At 40.7% G+C, this 20,561-nt stretch overlaps 1 protein-coding gene across 4 annotated transcripts in view; it reads left to right on the top strand.

Annotated features, from left to right (window-relative positions):
• LOC124140364 (vacuolar protein sorting-associated protein 13A-like) overlaps positions 1-20,561 on the top strand; it is a 154,670-nt gene that overhangs the window by 39,766 nt on the left and 94,343 nt on the right. For all 4 annotated transcript variants that reach the window (XM_048384082.1, XM_048384084.1, XM_048384083.1 and 1 more), the window contains exons 6-13: positions 10,478-10,545; positions 10,976-11,134; positions 12,247-12,339; positions 12,602-12,659; positions 16,692-16,810; positions 18,633-18,814; positions 18,932-19,076; positions 20,138-20,261. In XM_048384082.1, coding sequence (XP_048240039.1) covers positions 10,478-10,545; positions 10,976-11,134; positions 12,247-12,339; positions 12,602-12,659; positions 16,692-16,810; positions 18,633-18,814; positions 18,932-19,076; positions 20,138-20,261 — 948 coding nt within the window. The remainder of the gene's footprint in view (positions 1-10,477; positions 10,546-10,975; positions 11,135-12,246; positions 12,340-12,601; positions 12,660-16,691; positions 16,811-18,632; positions 18,815-18,931; positions 19,077-20,137; positions 20,262-20,561) is intronic.

Here is a 20,561-nt window from a genome sequence, read left to right on the forward strand (position 1 = left end):
TTCACCGCAAGCTGCTCATTGATGAGGACAGACAGACCTCAGTTAGAACGTTTCTCATTCTGTTCTAATCTAAGGAGCTGCTCTCTGATAGTGACAGACAGACCTCAGTTAGAACTGTTCTCTCTTTATTTTCACCGCAAGCTGCTCATTGATGAGGACAGACAGACCTCAGTTAGAACGTTTCTCATTCTGTTCTAATCTAAGGAGCTGCTCTCGGATGGTGACAGACAGACTTCAGTTAGAACTGTTCTCTCTTTATTTTCACCGCAAGCTGCTCATTGATGAGGACAGACAGACCTCAGTTAGAACGTTTCTCATTCTGTTCTAATCTAAGGAGCTGCTCTCTGATGGTGACAGACAGACCTCAGTTAGAAACAGTCTCACTTTATTCGCACCAGGAGCTGCTCAACGACAGCATCAGACAGACCTCGTCAAGGACTGTTCTCACACGTTTCTCACATGCCCCATTGGCTACTCAGACAGCTCTTGGTGTAATTGTGTCTCCGCTGCGGCTATTTCCTATAAACAGGTTTACTTCACATATTGACATATTCAATCACCATGGAGGCACTACGTGACATTTTGTTTGATCTCCCCAAGGTATTATCTCTTATTTGACATGTAATTGTTGCATTAAGTGTTGGCTTGACATTCTTTACCAGCAGTTGTATAATGCTTCCATCATGTTGTATTTATCACACATGGCAGATCCTGCAGGATTTATATAGTTGAGCTTATCACCACATCGTCTAGTGCTATTTTTAGGCAGTTATTGTCCTTCTGTTGTTGAAGAACTGAATAATTGAATTGTGATATCACTGTGCCAGATAAAACGGCCTCCCAGTGGATGTTCCAAGGACCTGTCCCTGGATCTGAGTTTACACAGAATTCTGACAGGAAGGAACGTTGCATCTCTCCTCAAGTCACGTACCTAGAAAACAATTTGAACATCTTACCTTTTTATTAAATAATATTACAACCAGGGGTCCGGAAAATTTAAAATCCCAATCAGACATTTGCATGTAGACCACGCCCCCTTCAAATAGCATATTTTAGTACAACTTTTCACACACATCACAAGTTCATTGTTTATCTGGACTAATGTTTGCAATATATTTTATTAATTATATTCAAAATTTCATTCAATATGTTTAATAATGTTTACAATAGTTTCGGCGAAATTGTATGTGAAGTGATTGGTAGATCGCACAACTCACCGTTATTTACAGCAACCATGGTCAGATTACTGCTATTGGGGCCTTGAAACAAACTTTAGTTGCAAGAGAATGGTTACACATATCGTAAATGCCGTACCATGACTCGATAAAAGTCACTTTTGTGGCAGTTTGACTATTAAATGTCAACATAACGTTTTCGCAATCAAAATACATGTAGCACGGGAAGTCCCTACTGGTCAAAATCGTTCCGTACGTCTAAAAATATCCTGCATACCATCTGTACCAAAGTGCTTTGCTTATGGTTCGTATAATTTTAAGTTTATATGGCGGAAACTGCAACTAAAATAACATGATATTGGAATATATTATTCCTGATAAAATAATAATTTCAGATACAATTTCTTCCGACCATTGCATCAAAATTCTTTGAAGTTGTATCATTGGGTACGTTTCAACTGAATCACCAGTAGATTGGGAGGAAACGTGTGCACAGCTGACTGCTATTTCCAGCTTAGTTTACGATAAAATACAGACGGTAATCTTAATCTCTGCATATAAAACAATGACTTGGAGAGCAGGAAATACATTTTAAATGGTAAATCATCATGTCTAGTGATGTTTCATATCAAATTTCATACTTTTATTGACCAAGTTTGTTATACCTGTTTATTCACCTGAATTCGCTGAAGGGATACGATAACGCTCAACAATTATTTGGACCCAGTTTGTTTTTAAAAATGTCTGGACCGAAAAATTTAACTGTCCGGAAAGCAATATTTTAAACCGGACATTTGAGATTCCCAATTGGACTTGTCTGGCGCATATGACCGTTTCTGGACCCCTGATTACAACTCTGTTGAAAACTGGGTTCTTTTTGCAGAGTGAGTAACTTTTGAAAAGATCATGTGTTCTACCGATGAGGGTCTTGTGTTTCACAAAAGTGACCAGCATCACCTTTTCTCCTCCATCAAGCTGACATGATGTGATATGTATGAATACTGTTGAAAGCGACATTAAGCCCAGGTCACTCAATCAGACACTACACTCATTGCCTCAATCATTCCATAAAGACAGGCATATGTTGCTTGGGACGTATATTCTTACCCAGAATTCCCATGGGTTGATAGCCTCTCAAACAAGCGTATTATGGTAGCTTGGGACCTATGTTCTTACCCAGAATTCCCACAGGTCATCACCTTGTACAACAAGCATAGGTTGCTGGGAACCAGTATTCTTACCTGGAATCCCCCTGGTTCAATGCCTCTGAAGAGTAGCATGTTTTGCTGGGAACCTACCGGTATATTCTTACCCAGAATCCTCCTGGGTCTTTGCATCTTACGACAAGCTTGAGTCGTTGCCTTGTACGACAAGCATAGGTTGCTGGGGATCAATATTCTTACCTAGAATCTCTATAGGTTGTTGCCTTGTATGACAAGCATCAAGGTTGCTTTATTCTTGCCTAGAACCTCTACAGGTCGTTGCCTTGTACGACAAGTATCAAAGATGCTGGGGACCTATATTCTTACCTGGAGTCCTCATGGGTCGTCGCTTCTTGCAACCTATATTCCTACCCAGAATACGCACTGGTCGTGCCTCTTATGACAAGCATAGGTTGCTGGGGATCAATATTCTTACCTAGAATCTCTATAGGTCGTTGCCTTGCATGACAAGCATCAAGGTTGCTTTACTCTTACCTAGAACCTCTATAGGTCGTTGCCTTGTACGACAAGCATCAATGTTGCTTTATTCTTGCCTAGAACCTCTACAGGTCGTTGCCTTGTATGACAAGCATCAATGTTGCTTTATTCTCACCTAGAACCTCTACAGGTCGTTGCCTTGTACGACAAGCATCAAAGATGCTGGGGACCTATATTCTTACCTGGAGTCCTCATGGGTTGTCGCTTCTTGCAACCTATATTCCTACCCAGAATACGCACTGGTCGTGCCTCTTATGACAAGCATAGGTTACTGGGCACTGATATTCTTACCCAGAATTCCCCAGGGCAATTCGCCACTTATGACAAGCATAGGTTGCTGGGACCTATCTTGTTATCCATGCATTAACCAATGAAAAACCTGATGAGAATGATGAGGTGATGATGTTACAGCCAATGGATGAAGCTCAATCTCCTTACAATACACCTGTTATAGCATGACCTTGTATAACTAACGATTTAAATCGTAATGAAAATCTTTTAAACATATGGATTGAGATAGAATATCATAAAGATTTAAGGAATACCATATCACTCCTGGGATACTCATACTTGATTTTGAAGAACTATTATATGGAGATTATTGCACTCGCATGTGCATCATACTGATTTTACGAAACAAGTGTCAGAATTCTTGTATTTCCCGAGCGAGAGTGAATATGACACACACATGTGAGTGTAATAATTTCTTTATTACCCATTATGTCTTACATACTTTTTGAGCTCCTCTCTAGAAAAATGCACTCATCACGACCACCATCTTAGAAAACTACAATTGTTGAATGACATCAACAATCTTCAGCAAAGAAGTCATTTTATTGTGACAACATTCTAACCTTACATCACAATAAGATTTGAAAGACGTCAAAAATGTCGCCAGATGAAGTAAACAATATGTAGCAGGGCGTGGAGTCATCCCACAGATGACATCCTTAACTCATCAGCTTGCTGACGGGGTTAACCTCTTTGGTCATGTGGACAAGGCATCTGACCTCTGATCAGAAGGTCTGTGGTTCAAATCCCATCACAGGACTCGGAAATTTTATGGCCGCTACATTGGCGCCCAACGTGGGGCTGAGCATGTTCATATTAAATTTGAGCAAAATAAGCCTCAGTACCCTACTATGCGGCCCGGGACGTGCCTTCTGTTGATGAGGAAGTATGTAGCAGGGCGTGGAGTCATTCCACAGATGACATCCTTACCTTGTCAGCTTGCTGAAGGGGTTAACCTCTTTGGTCATGTGGACTAGGCGTCCGACCACTGATCAGAAGGTCTGTGCTTCGAATCCCATCACGGGACTCGAAAATTTTATGGCCGCTACAAATACACTGTTGTGTGTGTGAAGTGATATTTGCCCAAGTGCACATACAAGTTTTATGAGCTCAGTTACTTCTAACCCTGAGGGTAATAAAACTAAACCTATTATTACTAACCTGTGTTACATGTGTTATAATAAACACCTTGTATATGCTGGTGATCACTCTGTGGCTACACACTATTACATTATGAATGGAATATAATCAATAACATCACTTTTGGCACATAATGTCAATTTCAATAAGAATCCCAGAACAGAAGTACTGTGTTGTCAGTGCACTATGACATTAAACTTCAGTACCGTGTGAATTCTTGTCCACCATTGTCTCGCACTCTTGTCATTATTGCAGCCTGTTCTTCATCAATAGCTGTACACAGGAGTTCCATTGTGTCGCGCTGCACGGACAATGTATACAAGACAGCAGCGACCGCGTATAGACCAACCCTCCATGCCTGGCTACCTCTCTGATACAGTTGCACCAATAACATTCACCTACGGAGATTGTCGTTATTATTCAATTTCTTGTGGAAAAAAATTCTTTTCAAATTTATGAATTGCACATGTTAGCTAGCGTATTGAATGTTGCTTAATTTTGTTTCTCTAAAAGCAGATTTTGATTATAGAAAGAAATGTAATTATTTGGTTACATGTAGCTTGACTTATCAATACATATTTAAAAAATGTTAGACCTTTCATGAATGAAACAATATTATGTTTTCTGTAAAGATGTCATCCTGTATGAAAATATCAGGAAAACATCCCATATTTTTCAATATATTAAATCTGATCAATAGATTTCTTTTTCCAGGGGAGAAAATATCTTCAAATACAAAAGCGTTTTTTGTGATGTTGTATATTGAGTGCTTTATTTAAGTCCTTACTGTAGCCACATTTCCGCGTCACTTAGCTCGGGGAGTGCGGTTTTGCCGTGGAGAAAACAACGCTGCAGACTGTTTCCGCTCTTCACCATCTTCTTTCCATGTATTTAGACAAGCTCCGATTTCTCCGCTGATCAATATACAGTCACTTAGGTCGTCACCGAAGGAGACCTGCCATTAATTGCCATCAGTGTACGAAGTGGCAGCACATGCTGATTCTGTTAGGCCGAAAATAAATGGTGTTAAGTTCAGTGATAGGTGAATAGTTTCTCTTTATTGGAATAAATATTTTAGATATAAACGATTACCCTTTGCATGCAATCTGAAAAGTATGAGATAACTTTACAGTTTTTTTTGTGCAACCTGTTACAGATTCCTCGAACATGACCAGGGATAGCATGATGTTATTCACTGTCTAACAACTCCCAGCGTTGTTGTCACTCATGCTGTCAACCACTAGTTTGGCTGATCAAGACCTAGTTATTTTCATATGTTTGTGGAATATATTTATCTCTGGAATATTGCTGACAATGAAGTAAACCAATATTAACTCACTCACTGATTCGTAACTAATAAGCCGTTCAAGATAAATATGTGCCATCTCTCAGTGGCATCTCAGGACTCGGAAGATTATAACAAACCTGAATTAGCATGTTATTGACGTCAGTGTTTCCGTCTGTTACGACAATGTGAAGCGACAAGGAAATACCATGCTACACTTGAAAATTTAAAAAATGACAAACTCTTGAGGAGATAAAAATGGTATTTGGCTAAAAAGCCTGGATCTCCTTGATTGCTGTGTTGACTGCTGTTGTGTGAGAGGAAGAACAGGAAGTAGCAGGATCTTGTATCGGCACAGTGATAAGACCATGATGAATTAACTATTTGATTTTCATCCCTGCCTGAGGGGCGGTCGGGTAGCCTAGTGATTAAAGCGTTCGCTCGTCACTGCGAAGACCCAGGTTCGATTCCCCACATGGGTGAAGCCCATTTCTGGTGTCTCCCGCCGTGATATTGCTGAAATATTGCTAAAAGCGGCATAAAATCAAACTCAATCCCTCACTCATCCTTGCCTGCCTCATTACCAACACCCTCCCTCATCATGTTAATGTTAAAACTTTTCGTGATATCAATAAACACATCCACAGTCTAGAATCTAGTTAAGATACAAGAGACCACTTGTCCAAGATAAGCTGTGGACTGGTTGGATTTAACTTATGGTGAATACCCCTGCTTAATGATATACTACTACTCTTGAGGGATTAGAATTATGACAGCTAATCAGTGTCAGCAACTAACATTTTTAGTCCACTAGTCCTTATTATGATAACATATAGCAAAACCCTTTAAAAGGGCAAATTTCTACTAGTCCTTATACCTTAACTATTGGGCAGTTTGGCAAGGACTACAGACTAGTGCCAATTTCTAACGCTGCTAATATGTTGGTTTCGACAGAGGTAGAGTTGGGTTATCTGTAATATTCTTACATAGACATGATACAGAAGCTTGGAAGATGCTGCTTTGATATTGATCAGTGTGTAAATTAAGTCTGGTGGGTAATACATAGGAGCAGTGTTGTTCTCAGGTCTTTGAAAGGCATTTAGAAGTGATACACATAAGGAAGAGAATTAATATATCGATGTCAAGTTCTTTATTATGAGGAACACAACGTTTCGGAGTATATGCTTACTCCTTCATCAGGTGAATGAATGCCATAAGGCAGAGAGCATCTATATGTACCTGTAAGGACAACAAAATTAATAAGATAACAAAAGGTGGAAAATAACTAAGGGTAGAAACTAACAAGGGAAGCCAACAGATGATTGGCGCTGATACTAGTGATAGGTGATTAACAATAGACAATGGAAGCCAACACTTACTGTAATTAGCGCTGACAGTATGGAAGCCAGTACTAAGTATCATTGATATTATAGTGTAACCATGGTAACAAGTCCTCCTGTGTGGGAGGACAAGGAGATGGTGCAGGGCATGTACGGACTAACACTAAGTCCCAGAAAACATATATGTTGGATAGAAACAGGCACCCACATTTCCTGTATTCACCATAATATGCACCCCGGGCACTTAGAAAATTGAGGGGCACTTATTGAGACAATACGTTTTACTTGTTGTCAGAGATCGAGCAGTAGTGAAAAAATTAGTTATAGGTCAATTATATTCCCATTTTACACTGCTGTTTTCTGTAAATAATCTGCAATTTACACAAGAAAATTCAGACTGTCATGTACATTTCTGGTCTTAGTAGGGGGCGCTTAAATAGCCTAGCTCGGGGGTGGTCAGGGGGCGGTTATTGGCACATAGCGCTTAATACGGCTAATAAAGTAAATTGAAAAGGAGCCCCAGTGAGATGGGAGTTTCTGAACCCAAACCTGTGGAAAATCTTAACCTGCTTCATTTACAACTATAGACTTACAGTAAGGGCTAGGCAGAAGGGAAAGTAATATGTTTCAGGATCCTGTGGAAAATCTAGACTTGCTTCATTTAGGGCTATAGCATTACAGTAAGGGATTGGCTGAAGGAAATATAATATGGTTCATGGACTGTAAGACAGGCAAAGGGCAAGCAGTGCCCCATAGTTTATGATGACATATGTTATGTGTTCACTTTATTATCCCAGTTTGGTATGAGTATCAGTAGAGGTGACTCTTGAATAAAAGCACCTGTTACCCTAATACAGCCTTGTAGATGAGCCTATCATATGTACACCAATCTTGTGCAATATCTGTAACAGGACCGCTCCAACTTTGCCCCGAGGGAACAGTCATTTATTGAAGGGGAGTGCATCCATTTGAAAGCCTGCACTTTGTGTTAGTGGCTACAAATAAGGTTATACAGTACCTTGGAGTGTCTGCCTGTCGCACCTGACTGTGGTGATGGGTGCACTGGTAAACAGTGGAGTCCATGGTTTAATATTTCATTGTGTACCTTATTATCTCTGTTTGATGTGCACTGACATGTGGCAGAATGGTTCTCGTGCAGGGTATGAAATACTTGTTCAGCAGCACTTACATCTGGCCTATATAGATACCTATTTCTAGACAATATTAGATTTGAGTAGCCTGGTATGTTTGCACTGCTGAATATAAGAAGAAACTTGGTAGCAGAGAGAGATATTGAGAAAGTTATTCAAGTTTAAACAGGGTTAGAACTGCAATGTGTGTCAATAACTAATAGGTTTTTGTCACTTACAAAACTAGTGACAAGCACGACAAATGTTCCTCTACATCTTTCACATCAGAATCTTGCCATTTAAAATTTAACACTATCTCATGACACTGAAGGCACTGTATCTCATGACTGCAGACACTATCTCATGACACTGAGGCCGATGTATCTCATGAATGCAGACACTGTATCTCATGACACTGAAGACGCTGTATCTCATGACACTGAAGGCACTGTATCTCATGACTGCAGGCACTGTATCTCATGACACTGCAGACACTGTATCTCATGACACTGCAGGCACTGTATCTCATGACAACGTCAGAAATGTCCTTAATGGCGACAGCGATCCACATAACTATGGAGCCAATAGCTTACAATATATTTCTATCCGAGTCCATGCTGAAGAAGTATGAAACAACATACCTTTTCGATAATTTGGGAAGTATTAAAACGGAAGGTGTCGGCAGGCTATAGTAATGTCCATGGCCTTATTGATAACTCAGGGGCAGTTAATCTTGAGAGTAGTTTCCCTTCTTATTCGCCCAGCGAGACCTTGCTCAATGCTACAGTTATCATAAAGCGCAGAGTTCCGCTGTTATATTTTCTGGATTGCATGTCAATGCGTTTGTCTTTATTTTCGCATTTTGCAAAATTACATCAATCTACATATGTGATGAAGTGCAAAACCATAATCGTTTCTCATCAGTTTTTACATCTAAAATGGTGTTGGACCAAAATTGCAGAAAAAGTTAATTGAATGAAATGTACTGATCAATGTAAAGTAGACATTTTCATCACAATAATCTTTGAATTTTGTATTCAATGGACCGATTTTAACCAAATAAATGTTTTGTAAGTGTACATTTCCTGTTTTATGTTAAATAAAATATAGATACATGAGACCATTCAGACAATAAAATCATTGTTAAGGGTAAGGTCACGCCCAAATACTAGTAAATGACCCTAAGCAAAATGACCCTCAGACAAGCCAAACGTCATCGAACTTTGTTCAGAATAGATTTCACACATTAACAATGTAGTTATTTTGCTCCTCAGCTAGATTTAAAATAAATCAGACAAATCAGTTTCTTAGCTCTACTTAATTTAAAAGGATAGAAAAGGACAAGATTATATGTATTTTCAATTTGAGGCGTGTCCCTGAGACAATATAACTTGACAATGAATAAATTATCTCCCTTTGTGAACGAAAATTATTGTCACTTTCAAATTTGGAAAATAATTATTGATCTTGATAGATAAAAAGAAATGATTACATTATCATCTAAATACAAATAGCTTGATATTGTATTTGAGTCCTGTGTTTATTCGTGTGATATATTGGACATTGTCATTACAACTCGCACGTGGGTGCGCTGCTTCCTGAACACTTTTGTTTTGAGTGTTTCCAGGTATAATGTTGGTGTTTCCTCTATAAACTTGACTTGACATGAACACAAAAAGCAAGTGGTATTGTCAAACTGATCCCGTATGCATCACATAACATCAGACTTGAACACGCATCTTAAATGCCTGCTGTTCGATCAAAGGTCTCGTCATTGTCATTTGGAATAACGTCCCTTACTTGCGTCCTTGACTTTGTACAACATGTGTTGACATGAAGTTCCATGCCACAAGAGGACCATTTGAAGGGAAAATAGCGAAGTATTTCTTTGCACATTATTTCATTTCTAACAGCTATAGTGTGGTAACACTACACTTATTGATTAAAACATTTATTGGGTTTGAAAAATGCCTATGCATGGGACATTAATACTATTTGTGTTCGGGTAGCATCTTTTATCATAACAACAAAACGTCTACATGTAGGACATATGTAGGATTGTATGGAATGTCACTCAAATAATTGTGTGTCAAACAATGTGACCTGGCAATGTGATCATGAATTCCGTGTCACTTCTCCATGTTGTTATTGTCAGCTTCTGGGTAATCCCTGTGACGCCATGGGAAACACTCCGCTTTCTCAATCTCTAACACAAATGAGTTCTCTGTCAGAGTTACGAGAGGTATCGTAACTGTTAATGATCTGCGACATATTTAAGATAGTTTCGAAAATGTATCTTATCTTAAACGTAAGATATCTTATCTTTGAACAAAAGTTGTTAAGATTAATCGAAGCTAAGATCGTTTCAAAAATCTAGAGCCTGAGTATTATCTTGATAAGTTGTTGTTTGTTACAGTGGAGAAGACAGAGGAAGAACCAGGTTTCTATGAAAAACTGGCCACACACTTTGTGAGCAGGATCCAGGTACATATGTCTTTGCTTATCATGAATGAATATCAGTAATGACTTTTTCATATTTTGAAGTGGGGCGGTGGGGTAGCCTAGTGGTTAAAGCGTTTGCTCGCCCCGCTGAAGACCAAGGTTCAATTCCCCACATGGTACATTGTGTGAAGCTCATTTCTAGTGTACCCCGTGATATTGCTGGAATATTGCTAAAAGTGGAGTAATACCATACTCACTTACTCACTCATATTTCGAAGTCTGACATGACAGATAATGTATATTAATATGAAAGAATCGGGTGGTCCTTAACTTCTTTTGAGTAGTATATGTAGTATGTATATACATACATATATAGATAAATGACCATACAAGTCCATGTATATATGATGATGTGAAGTGAACCCCTTTCCACCTATCATACAGGTAGTAAGAAGTATCAGATCTGTTTTAGGTTTCAGTACGTAACATCCACATTCGGTATGAAGACACAGTTACCAATGTGGATCATCCATTTGCCTGCGGATTGATGCTTAAGCAGATTGCCATGCAGTCCACCGATGCCAGGTGGGAGCCCCTGAAGGGAGACACCACCTCGAACATGCTGCACAAGGTGGGTGGGTGTGAGATATGGTGAAGTTATACCACCTCCAACATGCTGCACAAGATGGGTGGGTGTGAGATATAGTGAAGTTATACCACCTCCAACATGCTGCACAAGGTGGGTGGGTGTGAGATATGGTGAAGTTATACCACCTCCAACATGCTGCACAAGGTGGGTGGGTGTGAGACATGGTGAAGTTATATCACCTCCAACATCCTGCACAAGGTTGGTGGGTGTGAGATATAGTGAAGTTATACCACCTCAAACATGCTGCACCATGTGGGTGGGTGTGAGATATGGTGAGGTTATACCTCCTCCAACATGCTGCACAAGGTGCGTGGGTGTGAGATGTGGTGAAGTTATGCCACCTCGAACATGCTGCACAAGGTGGGTGTGAGATGTGGTGAAGTTATGCCACCTCGAACATGCTGCACAAGGTGGGTGTGAGATGTGGTGAAGTTATGCCACCTCCAACCTGCTGCACAAGTTGGGTGGGTGTGAGATATGGTGAAGTTATACGACCTCCAACATGCTGCACAAGGTGGGTGGGTGTGAGATATGGTGAAGTTATACCACCTCGAACATGCTGCACAAGGTGGCTGTGAGATATGGTGAGGTTATACCTCCTCCAACACGCTGCACAAGGTGGTAGGGTGTGAGATGTGAAGTTATACCACCTCCAACATGCTGCACAAGGTGGGTGGGTGTGAGATGTGGTGAAGTTATACTACCTCCAACACGCAGCACAAGGTTGTTGGGTGTGAGATAAAGTGAAGTAATACCGCCTCCAACAGCAGTAGAAACTAACATTTTTATTCTACTAGTCGTCATAATGATTACGAAGAGCAAAACCCTTAAAAATAGCAAGTTCTACTAGTCCTTATGATACCTTAACTATTGGTCAGTTTGGCAAGGACTACAGGATTAGTGCCAATTTCTAACGCTGCAGGCTACACAAGGTGGGTGGGTGGTTGATGGTTATGGTGAAGTTATACCACCGCCAACACGCTGCACAAGGACATTTTGACTGGCATATGGTGAGGTTATATATCCTTGTATGGTGACTGCCTATGTAATATCATGGTAAGCCATATGAAGTGTTTTGTAATTATTTGTTGCAGTTGCTGAGGCTGGAGGACTTGAGCATCTACTGGAACCCTTACATTCCGGAGCCCCACCTCGTCAAGTCCAGGCTCAACACTGATGGATGGCGGGTAGGGACATGTTTTCACGATCCCTTATATTTAGAATTGTCTCTGAGCAATGTTATTTTCATAATCTTGATGAATGTGTATTTGGCATTTTGTCATCTATTTGGCAGATATAATTATGAATTATGAATGTCTTTTGTCATATTCGTATGGATCTCATTGTTTAATACTGTATGTTTTATCTGCAGTGTTTAGGGTGTGTAAAGTCTAATTTCAGATACTCACATGTTGCCAGATTGTTATATTCTCAACTTTATCATTTCAGAACCTGTTAAGAATGTCTATAGATTCTCACAGCATATTCCAGGAGGACTTTGATTTCAGTGAGTCCACATTTTTTGCTTTCATTACAGTTGCAATCAACAAATGATATCATTTGCAGACAAGGATCGTGGATCATCTCACGCATTCCTATATCTGGAGGGGGTCTCAGTATCTAACAGCTTGGCTTTCTGTATAAAGTGTCTAGCCATGCTGTGTCCATGCTGCAGAAAGTTAACACACCTAGTTTGATTGTTTTAGTGTGGGTTTCAATTAAGTTAAATTGCTTAATACATTTTGTTTTGGCTGGAGTATTTTAACGTTTAATGATTGGTTCATTTCATGTATTTGTTGGGCCCATTTTCAGGGTTAGAAATTGGCACTAGTCCTATAGTCCTTGCCAAACTGCCCAATAGTAAAGGTATCCTAAGGACTAGTAGAATTTTGACATTTTTAAAGGTTTTGCTATATGCTATCATTATAAGGACTAGTGGACTGAAACTGTTAGTTTCTACCACTGATTTTTCAAACCAATTCCATCAGTTTTTAAGCTAGTAAGAAAGTTTCAGACATATTTGTTGTTGTTTCAGTGAAAAATATGATTAAGAAGGGATCAAGTAAGTTGTGCCGAGTTCCTGCCTGCTTCTGTTGGTAGCTGTAAGGTTTCAAATGCAATGCCAAAGAAGCTTCTTTTGCGCAATGTGCTTTTCTCATTTGCTCTCGCTCACCTGTTGATGATTGTTTACCTGTGCAGCCACTGAAGGGCTCAGCCTGGTTTAGGATGAATTCTGAAATGTGTCGAGGAAAGAGAGTCTGGTTTGAAACCTATGATGATGTTTATTTTTATCTTTTGTGTTCTACTTCCTCCCCCCTATTGGATTTGGGACTTGGTTTTCTAGTTATTTCTATAAGTGATCATTGACTGGTACAGGTGCCGATACTGGTAGTTCACATGTGTATATGTTCATGTTTGTATGTTTGTATCAGGTGATTTCCACTTTGATTGTGATGTATAGATTCGGAATAGAATTTGTCAGTTTGCAGTCAGCTGTTTGGTCTGAAACTGTCCCTGTGTCATATAGCGAGTGTAAAGTAGTCCTCACTTCCCTAGTTTGGTGTAAAGAGTGGGCAGTGTTAGAAATTGGCACTAGTCCTGTAGTCCTTGCCAAACTGCCCAATAGTTAAGGTTTCCTAAGGACTAAGAGAAATTTTCCCTTTTTAGGGGTTTTGCTATATGTTATTAAAATAAGGACTAGTGGGCTGAAACTGTTAGATTCTGTCGTTGGTGGGGCATCTCATTTTCAACCTGTGTGCTCTTGCTATCAACCATTGGTCAGCTTAAGGTACCGACTGAACAGTGTATAGCTATATCATATAATGGATAGTGTTATCAATGTGTTATACCAATCTAATAAACTTGATATTACCATTTGATAAATATGCAAATTGGGTTACCTAACGGGAACTAATTTTAATAAGCTCCATGTTAAATAAGCTGTTGCCTGACGCCCCCAACAAGTTTAGATGGGTGTGTTTCCATGTGTTGATGTTTCTTTACACAAACATGGCTTCAGATCATTTGGAAAAGGGGAGTGGTTCACTGTAGCATTGTATTCAAACACATTTCAAAAGTTCCTTCAGTGAGTTCTCTTTTTTTTTGAGAATGACATATGATAAGGACATTATTACCTTGTTTTTCCTCATCATAAATATCATATATCAAGAATATAACAAATGTATTAATTATGCTCACCAAAGGCTCACCAAAGTTTTATTCCTAATGTATAAGATACTGATCCAAACTCTATGGCTAAAATCTCTATGGAACATTACGTGCAATTCACTCACTCATCCATATTGTCCTTACACGCAGTCTTTGTGATGGATGAAACATGTGGCCGCTAGATACAAGCACCTGCATGTTGATGTGATGCTCTACATGCTGTATTTTCTTGTATATAGGGCACACTTGAGCCTAGTGCGCAGTTTGCTTTTTTGGGTACAAGTTTCTGGACAAATGGCTATTTAATACATTGTGCACAGGCAAAACCTACATCAATGGCTTTAGGTGAACAAACAGTAGATAATGGTCAAAGGAAATGTGAAACTTGCAATAAAACATCACAAGATGATAATTTCAGTTGTATATCCTGTTATGCAGGCAGTTTTTTATATGCAGAGATTTAGTTTCACATGTGTAGTTTGCTTGTAAAATAAGCCGGAAATAGCAGTAAGCTGTACACATGTTTTCTTCCATAATTGCGTTGGGGAAAAATAATCAATACCAATTGTCTGCATGTGTTATGCACACAAAAGTGCCAACTATACACAAGAAAATATGAAATGTTTCTATTCGTGTCCAGTTCCTATTGAGAATGTAGAATGTGTAGAATCATAGGCTGGAACATTTGTCTGTGTGTCCCTGCCATCAGTGACATCACAAATACCACTGTAAGAAACAGGGCTCTGCTTCACAAAGAGATGTTAGTGATATGACTGTCATAAGTCTTGGTTTTAATATACACATGGGTTTTTGCATAAAGATCACTGAAGGCACGGGTGGCCCAGCTGTCTACGGCTCTGCAATTTCACTGTGCAGAATTGTGTCCCTTGGGCACACCAGAAACTATGATTGTGGGTTCGAATTCCGGTTCACCCTGATTATGTTTCTAGGTTTGCCAGCACCGTACCCATACTCGTGGGTTTCACCAAAGTGATAATGTCTGAGGCCTATATTATTTCGGGTGTTCCTCCCACAATAAGCTGACATACCGTGATATAACTGGAATACTGCTCAAAGTGGCTTAATTTAAACCAAACTCACTCACTAAAATCACTTTGTGAAGCCCAGACCAACAGCAGTGTAAGATCTGTAGAGTGTTTTGATACGATTGGTAGGTGTATGACAAATGGTGGCATTTAGACAGTGCCATTCTGATCTTTGTCAGTATTCAATATTGTTGAATCAGCACATTAAGTTTTGAACCTCTGAAGTGTGAAAGCTGATTTTACCTAGCCGAATACACTTGCTTCAACATGCCAGATATATTTCAAGATGAAATATTTTATTTACCCCAATATTATTTTTAAAAGTCATTTTGATCTTCACACATTATTTCAGCTTAATCCTGTCCACCCATCCCAAATACCTAACATGACATGACTTCATGCAATCTTTACACTTCATTGACTTTAGATTTGTGGAAAGTCGAGATAAAGGCCATGATATTGGCATGTACTACTGGTAAACAAATTTCAGATGAACTGCAGCTTCACCATTTGACCAGTGTGTGAAATAGTTTCAAAATATTGCAGGTCAGTTAGGCTAGCTAGCCGCAAAAATTACCTGACAGTTTCAGATTTCACCAGAAATTTCCTCCGGCTATGGTATCTATGAAGTAAGCCCAAATTGCAAATCATGAGTCAAATATTATGAAGGGGGCTAAACTTGATACATTATGGATATTTATTTTATGTTGTAGTTTTGATGGATGTATTGATCTTCAGAAACAGAAGAACATTTGTGTATATTGTATATTTTAATTACAAAATGTGTGCATAAAAAACATCACTGTAAATATCTCTGTAGCTTGTCAGGCTAGGGACAATTCAGAATCATCGGCCCAACCGATATTTTGCTTACCACAGGCAGCTATTTCGCACATTGCACTTAACCTTAATGAAAGTGAGGAAACTGAGGAATTCTTTCAAAAAAAGGGGTCACATTGCTTAATAAGATGCTTTAAGATTGTGAGCAAGTCATGCAATATTCTGGAACTCCTAGGGTAGTTAGGACTGGCCTTCTGTCCAGGTTCATGTCCATTGTGCAGGTGTTTCTAGACTTTGTTATCCAGTAGTATTCTGATTATTTAGCAAATACTTTGATACAGACATAAAATGTTCTTGTTGATCTTACTCTTGATTATTCCTTGATAATAGATCAATGAATGCTGCTGCAAAATCTGAGTAAAACTGAGTAAAATATGTTTCATTTGATTTGTTAATATTTGTTCAAAGGTTGATATTTTTGTGAACGCTGAATTCTGTTATGATATACCAAGTTTGTAATCACCCACATATGACATATGTTTCAGTCATAGAACCAGTCACAGCCCAGGCTAGGCTGATCATCAGCACCGAGAACAATTCCCTGCCAAAGGTGTTTGCAGACTTCACCCTGGAGGAGATAGAGGTCCTCTTGTCCAGGCAGCAGGTGAGGTGATGCATAAGAGGAGTGAGTGAATGAGTGTTTGTAGACTTCACACTGGATGAGTTAGAGGTCCTCCTGTCCTGTTGGTGCAGTCTTCACCCTGGATGAGTTAGAGGTCCTCCTGTCCTTCTGTTGGTGAGGACTTTACTCTGGAGGAGTTAGAGGCCCTCCTGTCCACCTGTTGATGCAAACTTCACCCTGGAGGAGTTAGAGGTCCTCCTGTCCTTCTGTTGGTGCAGACTTCACCCTGGAGGAGTAAGAGGTCCTTCAGTCCACCTGTTGGTGCAGACTTCACCCTGGAGGAGTTAGAGGTCCTTCTGTCCCTCTGTTGGTGCAGACTTCACCCAGGATGAGTTAGAGGTCCTCCTGTCCTTCTGTTGGTGCAGACTTCACCCTGGAGGAGTTAGAGGTCCTCCTGTCCTTCAGTTGGTGCAGACTTCACCCTGGAGGAGTTAGAGGTCCTCCTGTCCTCCTGTTGGTGCAGACTTCACCCTGGAGGAGTTAGAGGTCCTCCTGTCCTTCTGTTGGTGCAGACTTCACCCTGGAGGAGTTAGGGGTCCTCCTGTCCTTCTGTTGGTGAAGACTTCACCCTGGAGAAGTTAGAGGTCCTCCTGTCCACCTGTTGGTGCAGACTTCACCCTGGAGGAGTTAGAGGTCCTCCTGTCCTTCAGTTGGTGCAGACTTCACCCTCGAGGAGTAAGAGCTCCTCCTGTCCTCCTGTTGGTGAAGACTTCACCCTGGAGGAGTTAGAGGTCCTTCTGTTGGTGAAGACTTCACCCTGGAAGAGTTAGAGGTCCTCCTGTCCTTCTGTTGGTGAAGACTTCACCCTGGAGGAGTTAGAGGTCCTTCTGTTGGTGAAGACTTCACCCTGGGGGAGTTAGAGGTCCTCCTGTCCTTCTGTTGGTGCAGACTTCACCCTGGAGGGGTTAGAGGTCCTTCTGTCCACCTGTTGGTGCAGACTTCACCCTGGAGAAGTTTGAGATCCTTCTGTCCTTCTGTTGGTGTAGACTTCACCCTGGAGGAGTTAGAGAGAGGTCCTCCTGTCCCTCTGTTGGTACAGACTTCACCCTGGAGGAGTGAGAGGTCCTTCTGTCCACCTGTTGGTGCAGACTTCACCCTGGAGGAGTTAGAGGTCCTCCTGTCCTTCTGTTGGTGCTGACTTCACCCTGGAGAAGTAAGAGGTCCTTCTGTCCACCTGTTGGTGCAGACTTCACCCTGGGGGAGTTAGAGGTCCTCCTGTCCTTCTGTTGGTGCAGACTTCACCCTGGAGGAGTTAGAGGTCCTCCTGTCCACCTGTTGGTGCAGACTTCACCCTGGAGGAGTTAGAGGTCCTCCTGTCTTTCTATAGTGCAGACTTCACCCTGGAGGAGTTAGAGGTCCTACTGTCCTTCTATGGTGCAGACTTCACCCTGGAGGAGTTAGAGGTCCTCCTGTACAGACAGGGGGCTTGAATAATGTTTAATGCTTGCTCAATCATCCAGGTCGTCACAGTAGCTGCAGTATCAGGATTACAGGATTAGAGTCTGCACATCCTACTGTGGCCACTTCATCCCCACTGGACTACTGTAATGACAAGCAAACATAAAGATGTATTGTATCCTGGAATTCATGAAGTGATATGACTTTAAGAAACACAGGATTTGTGATCTGTGAGAAATTGTTTTAGTAAAGGTAATTTACACATTCATGGTTAAATACATTGCCAACTGTCACTGTCTGTCACAACCAGATGTTGGTTTTGAGTCTGACAAGAAGGCTGTAATTATTGCTGGAACATTATCATCTGCACACAAACCTCACTGGTTAATATGTAACTTTTTTTCAGTTCCTGAATCTGTTGACGCTGAGTGAGTCTTTCCAACTTATGAGCATCAACCAGCGGTACAGGAAGTACCACCCCAACATCCCTCTCAAGGTCAGCCCAAGGTCATGGTGGCATTATGCCAACACAGCCATCTTGGAGGAGATGATCCGTCCCTACTCCTGGGAGAGAATTAAAGAACACAGGTACATAGTTGAATACTCCCTTGCTAATAGGTACTGTAAAATCTGTGATGAAAAGGAAAATAATATTTGAAATAATACTTTCCTCATATTGATTGAGTATGCTTGCTAATTGTGCAGGAACCAATACCGGAAGTATAAGGACCTTTACAAGCGGAGCCTAGAACGACCAGACCATGAGTCCATTCGGAGTAAGATGTGGGAGCTGGAGGAAAATCTGGATGTATCCAACATACTGCTGGCCAGAGAACATTCCAAGGTGGAGGTGAGTTTACACACTGCTGGAAATAGAACATGTCAAGGTAGAAGTGAGTGTACACACTGCTGGAAATAGAACATGTCAAGGTAGAAGTGAGTGTACACACTGCTGGAAATAGAACATGCCAAGGTAGAAGTGAGTGTACACACTGCTGGAAATAGAACATGTCAAGGTAGAAGTGAGTGTACACACTGCTGGAAATAGAACATGTCAAGCTGGAGGTGAGTGTACACACTGGTGGCAACAGAACATGCCAAGGTAGGGGTGAGTGTATACACTGCTGGCAACAGAACATGCCAAGGTGTAGGTGAGTGTACACACTGCTGGCAGCAGAACATGCCAAGGTGGAGGTGAGTGTACACGCTGGTGGCAACAGAACATGCCAAGGTGGAGGTGAGTGTACACACTGCTGGTCAGAGAACATGCCAAGGTGGATGTGGGTGTATATACTGCTGGCCAGAGAACATGCCAAGGTGGATTTGAGTGTATACACTGCTGGCAACAGAACATGCCAAGGTGTAGGTGAGTGTACACACTGCTGGCCAGAGAACATGCCAAGGTGGACGTGAGTGTATACACTGCTGGCAACAGAACATGCCAAGGTGGAGGTAACTGTATACACTGCTGGCAACAGAACATGCCAAGGTGGATTTGAGTGTACACACTGCCAGCAACAGAACATGCCAAGGTGGAGGTGAGTGTACACACTGGTGGCAACAGAACATGCCAAGGTGAAGGTGAGTGTATTCACTGCTGGCCAGAGAGATCATGCCAAAGTGGAGGTTAATGGACATTCTACATGCTTGAGAGGGGTGCATATTGCTCTACATGTTAAGCATAGCAAATACCAGTGGTGTTGTTCCATCACATTTCGTTGTTTTCTCTTGGCTGACAACACAACTAGATTGAGTAGACAATATTTAACTGCCCAAGACAAATAAGCAGCATGTTCCAATCAGTACAAAGACTGTATTTTGTTTCGCCTGAAGGCTGTGACACTATACATCAGTTTATCAACCCGTTTGTAGCGAGAATATATCACTTCTGAGTCTATCTTATGTTTCCAGTTTGCCCGTGAGGCCCCTGAACGAGCCAAGCATCGACCAAAGAAAGAAAAGAAGGGCTGGTTTAGTTCATGGTTTGGTAGCAGTGAAGATGTGGATGACTTTGAAATAACTGGAAAGCAGACACGTGAGTTTGTTTTTATTTTGAATCCGATACAAGTTCACTTATTCTGTTTTTGTAATTCATCAAATTTTAGTATTGATATTCCAATTTATCATTCCAAACTGGCTTCAAAGGCAATATCACTGCAATATGAAATTGCATCACAATGCTTTGCAGACCATTGTGATGTCAGCGGTTTATATGACATCACAATCAAATTACATCATTAATCTCTCTGCCACCGAAGTTTGTTGGATTGGTGTAATTGTGATTGGTGATAATTAGAATTTTACCCTTGTGTGTTTTGATATCAAATATATCAAC

Source organism: Haliotis rufescens, unplaced genomic scaffold, assembly GCF_023055435.1.
Source record: "Haliotis rufescens isolate VD_foot unplaced genomic scaffold, xgHalRufe1.0.p SCAF_5, whole genome shotgun sequence".
Lineage (NCBI taxonomy): Eukaryota > Metazoa > Mollusca > Gastropoda > Lepetellida > Haliotidae > Haliotis > Haliotis rufescens.